Source organism: Scaptodrosophila lebanonensis, unplaced genomic scaffold (genome assembly GCF_003285725.1).
Source record: "Scaptodrosophila lebanonensis strain 11010-0011.00,11010-0021.00 unplaced genomic scaffold, SlebRS2 tig00000165-arrow-arrow-pilon, whole genome shotgun sequence".
Taxonomy (NCBI): domain Eukaryota; kingdom Metazoa; phylum Arthropoda; class Insecta; order Diptera; family Drosophilidae; genus Scaptodrosophila; species Scaptodrosophila lebanonensis.
The window spans coordinates 384,667-389,083 of record NW_022060599.1 but is presented as its reverse complement, the minus strand read 5'-3'; the positions used below and the strand labels follow the sequence as shown (position 1 = coordinate 389,083).

At 40.5% G+C, this 4,417-nt stretch overlaps 1 protein-coding gene across 1 annotated transcript; it reads left to right on the top strand.

The window, feature by feature from the left end:
- Nucleotides 1-411: 411 nt before the first annotated feature.
- On the top strand, nucleotides 412-2,502 carry LOC115629773 (odorant receptor 1a). The gene is made up of 4 exons (XM_030526327.1): nucleotides 412-893; nucleotides 1,717-2,170; nucleotides 2,230-2,385; nucleotides 2,440-2,502. Exons 1-4 carry the CDS (start codon nucleotides 412-414, stop codon nucleotides 2,500-2,502), a joined length of 1,155 nt encoding a protein of 384 aa, XP_030382187.1.
- Nucleotides 2,503-4,417: the final 1,915 nt, after the last annotated feature.

Genomic DNA, 4,417 nt, shown 5'->3' with positions numbered 1-4,417 from the left:
GGATTTGATGCAGTGTGTCGAGCAATCGCTCAGCTGACAGGCTGGGCGTTGCTGGTGGCTTGTAGGTGCGGCAGGCAGGCCGTGGACATGACCGGACAATTGGACGGACATAGGTATGAGCATATAATTAAATCATTTTCCATGCAGTCTCACTTACCAACTTATGAAGTTGGCGTTGTTGGGGCGTTTACTAAGACAAGCAAATTAAATTTTATTTATATAGCCAATTAAGCATGAGGCCTGAGAAACTTTCAACAATGACAAAAACAACAACAACTACAAAAAAACAAAGAACAAAAAGAAAAAATATATTTTTAATTGCTTCCCATCGGCTAATTGTCTGTCCACCTAAGCAGCGTAGCCAATTGCTTAATTTTTGTTCATTTCCGGCCCGACTCGGTACGCCTCAACATGTCACAGCTGCTCGAACGTTGTTTTTCAGACTTATGGACGCAGCGCTTCACCTTTGAGCGCATGGGCTTCGATCTGCAGTGTAAGGCCCCAAGGCGGGTTCTATACGGACCCGTGCGCTACATCATCATGGCACTGGCCACCAGTTTCGAGCTGTGCGCTGTCATTGCCTTCATGTGTGTGCACCGCAATCATATAGTCCTCTTCTCGGAGGCCCTGATGCATGGCATACAGATGATTTCGTCTCTACTAAAGATGTTCATTTTCGTACGGAAAGCACGAGTGGTTGTCGATCTCATTGCAGATGTGCAGGACCCGGAATTGGAGGTGCAATGGAAACGACGCGGTCAGCAGCTCTCTGCCATATACTTTCTTATGTGTGCCCTGACGAGCATATCCTTTCTGCTTATGCCCGTGGTTCTGACACTCCTGCGATACCTTGCCAATGGAGAGTTAGAGCCGTTCAGTGCATTTCGTGTGGTGTAAGTATAGGCAGTATATAAAGTATTTAATATTCTATCGAGGTAGTCCTTTCAAGCAGCTCGTAAGATCTTGACATGGTCATGTTTAGTTACTGCCCAGCTCTATTTTTTTTTTTTATTACCTTCAGAAGAAAGCAATAAGCACTGCCGGATACTCGATAAGTATTCCTTCCACAACTAAGTTATTATATCAAATCTAGCAAAGTTTATTTATCTTTTTTAAAGCCTCACTTATGAGTACTATTTTCTGAATCTGGATCATATTATCGGCTAAATGGCTTAATTATTTCCTTGTCTGTCCATAACTTTGGAAGCCAATTAAGTATAAATAATCAGACATTGACTGACTAAGTGACTGATTAAAAATTAGCACATAACTCAAACCTTAAGAGCTAGTAGCGTACATTTCAAAGTTCAAGGTTCAAAGTTTCATCGGTTTTTTGACCAAAAACCGTTGTAAAATTATATTGCAGATATTAATAAATATAAAATGAAGCCAGATTCAGCTGCAATTTCGCAATTAGATTAGAAGTTTCCATAGAGCTTTTTAAGAAATTAACGCAAATAAATTGGAATTAATTGAAGTATATGAAGCAGTGGCAATAGGAACGATCGAAGGGAAAGGGAAGGAAATCAGTCTTAGTAGAACAAATTGTTTGTTTATTGGGATGCCATAAAAAAATGAGTGTTTATTTTTGCGTTGCAAGCCTATCATCGAGTCTTTTACAGTTCAAGAAATGTAGGCCAGTTTAAGAGCTTACAATAGCGCCCAGAATTATTTGACACTGATATTATATTTAAAGCAATACTCTACTTTGCTCAGCCTTCCCTACGATGTTACGCAACCGCACATTTATGTATTGGACTGCCTCATTATGTGTTTCGTGCTGACTTTCTTCTGCTGCTCCACCACCGGTGTGGACACGCTCTATGGCTGGTTCATCTTTGGACTTAGTGCGCACTTTCGAGCACTCGGGTTGTGCCTCGAACGGGCCGTAATTATCTCTTCGGACTGCCCGGAGCGTTTTGAGCTCGAGATGTCGCGCGTGTTTCGACAACACTGTGGAGTGTTGTCGTTGGTGCAGCGATTCGATGAGGCCTTTCGGGAGATTGTGTTGGTTGAGGTGCTGTTGATTTGTTTGCTATACTGCTCGGTTATATGTCAGTACATTATGCCACAAACGAATCAGAATTACGCCTTTCTCGCCTTCTTCTCCATGGTGGTTACCACGCAGCTGTGCATTTATGGCTTTGGTGCCGAACAGCTACGTCAAGAGGTCAACAGATAATTTCATTTTCCTAATCGTACAACATACTAAGTTGGGGTTCTGTGCAGGCCCGATTGTTCTCATTACAGCTTTACGAAAAGCTGCCTTGGCAGAGTCTGTTGCCCGGCATGAGGCGCCTCCTACTGTTTCCCATGCTGCGATCTCAGAAGGAAATCAGCTTGAGTGGCTATTTCTTTTCGCTCGGCAGGCCATTGATGGTCTGGGTAAGCTGAAAAGGACATCACCTTCATAAATACATTGTTACCTTCCCATTGCAGATCTTTCGTACAGCGGGCTCGTTCACTACATTATTAAGTGCGCTCAGGGATAAGTATGAGTGAGAAAAAAAGTATAATCGGCCATATAGTAATTTTCGAAATTTTATTTCCTTGTCAACACGATTGGAGAAATTAAAACCATTTCTTCATTTCCGAATCAAAACTCCCATATTTGATTTAAAATTAAATTTTATTTATTTATTTTTATATTACATTTAACAAAGATTTATGTACACACAATTAAAATTAGATTTAGTTTTTCATAATTATAAAAATACGCTACAAAAATGTTGGCCTAGAACTACAAATAACAATTACAATTACTATATATATATATATATATATATATATATATATATATTGTTGAAAATCAATACAAACATAAGTACCAATGCACGCATGTTAATATAAGCAGATAATAATCTTATGTTATCTACAAGTTATCTGTCACTGTTGCATACGAATGTAAGCATAAAGAATATGTATAGCAAAAGTGTCAGTCTCCAATAAAACTCTAAAGCGAACAGACGCACGGCGGTCCGCGACTATTGTCTTTTACTTTACTCCTACTGAGCCCTTCCCTTTTCAGCGAATATATAATCTATTCAATAGGTTATGGGCCCAGGGCATATAGGCTCATAGGAGAAGTTCAAAGTATTGTGAAATAGTAATCGTTTGGTGACTCAAGAAATATAACATTTAAAAAATGAGTGCGCTATATCAAATAGACAAATTGGAAGAGCATAACTATGACTCATGGAGCATACAGATGCGATCTGTCTTAGTGCACGCGGAATTGTGGAGTGTGGCATCAGGTGCTGAACCTAGTAATACTGAGAGTTCAAGGCCAAAAGATGAAAAGGCATTAGCAATTATAACGCTAAGTGTAAAAGCTTCACAATTGGGCTTCATTAAAAATTGCAACACTTCGTACGAGGCATGGAAAAAGTTAAAGGACGTTCATCAGCCGAGTGGACCTGTACGGAAAGTGTCGCTGTACAAGAAATTGCTAGGCAAACGCATGTTTCAAGGCCAAAGCATTTCAAGTTACATACACGAATTTAACGAAATTCTGGATGGTTTGTGTACAGTTGGCATCGAATTAAATGATGAGTTAAAAACAATCGTGTTGTTGTCAAGCTTGCCCGAACCATACGAAAATTTTGTCGTCGCCATTGAGACGCGTGACAATTTACCGTCATTTGATGTGTTATGTATCAAGCTGATGGAAGAGGGAGAGCGCAGAGGCAATGCAGATGGAGAGAGCGAGAATGCAAGAGCATTTATAGCTACGCAGCAGATCGTCGCGCATTCCAAAGCGAATTCAAAAAGGAATTCAAAAATCGTCGTTTGCTACAACTGCGGCGAAAAAGGGCACTACAAGGCACAGTGCAAGCGTGAGAAAATTCGCGGTGAAGGGAAAAAGCAATCGACAAAGAAAGAGATGGAAAAGCAGAGCAGCTTGTTAAATGCGTTGGACGTTGGAAAGATAGAGAACAACATGTGGTGTCTGGACAGCGGAGCAACAAGCCATATGTGTTGCGATAAGACGTTATTTTCAAAATTTATTGCGCACACTGAAATGATCGGTTTAGCTGACGCTGGTTTCCTGAAGGCCGAAGGCAGAGGAGAGGTGAAGTTACAGACAGAACTTTGTACCTTGGTGTTGTCAGATGTACTGTATGTACCGAAAATGAATGGCAACTTTATGTCCGTCAGCCGGTCAGTGCAAAAGAACAATGTTATACATTTTGGGCCACATTTTGCTAAAGTTATACAAAACGGCGAGTGTATACTGAAAGCGAATAAAGTTGGGAACCTTTATATGTTTCAAGGCAAACAAAATAGGTGTTATTCCGCAACTGAATCAGATGGTACATTGTGGCATAAGCGTTATGGCCATTTAAATTTTACCAGTCTGAAGGAAGTGATCAGCAAAGAGCTAGTGCGTGGTATTGGAAAGGTTGTTTTCCCAGAC

Excerpts from the sequence above, each read along its gene's own strand:
- LOC115629773 (XM_030526327.1), top strand. The coding sequence starts at position 412 with ATGTCACAGCTGCTCGAACGTTGTTTTTCAGACTTATGGACGCAGCGC. Across the intron at positions 894-1,716 it reads TTCAGTGCATTTCGTGTGGT|CCTTCCCTACGATGTTACGC; the intron begins GTAAGTATAGGC and ends TACTTTGCTCAG. Across the intron at positions 2,386-2,439 it reads GCAGGCCATTGATGGTCTGG|ATCTTTCGTACAGCGGGCTC; the intron begins GTAAGCTGAAAA and ends TTCCCATTGCAG.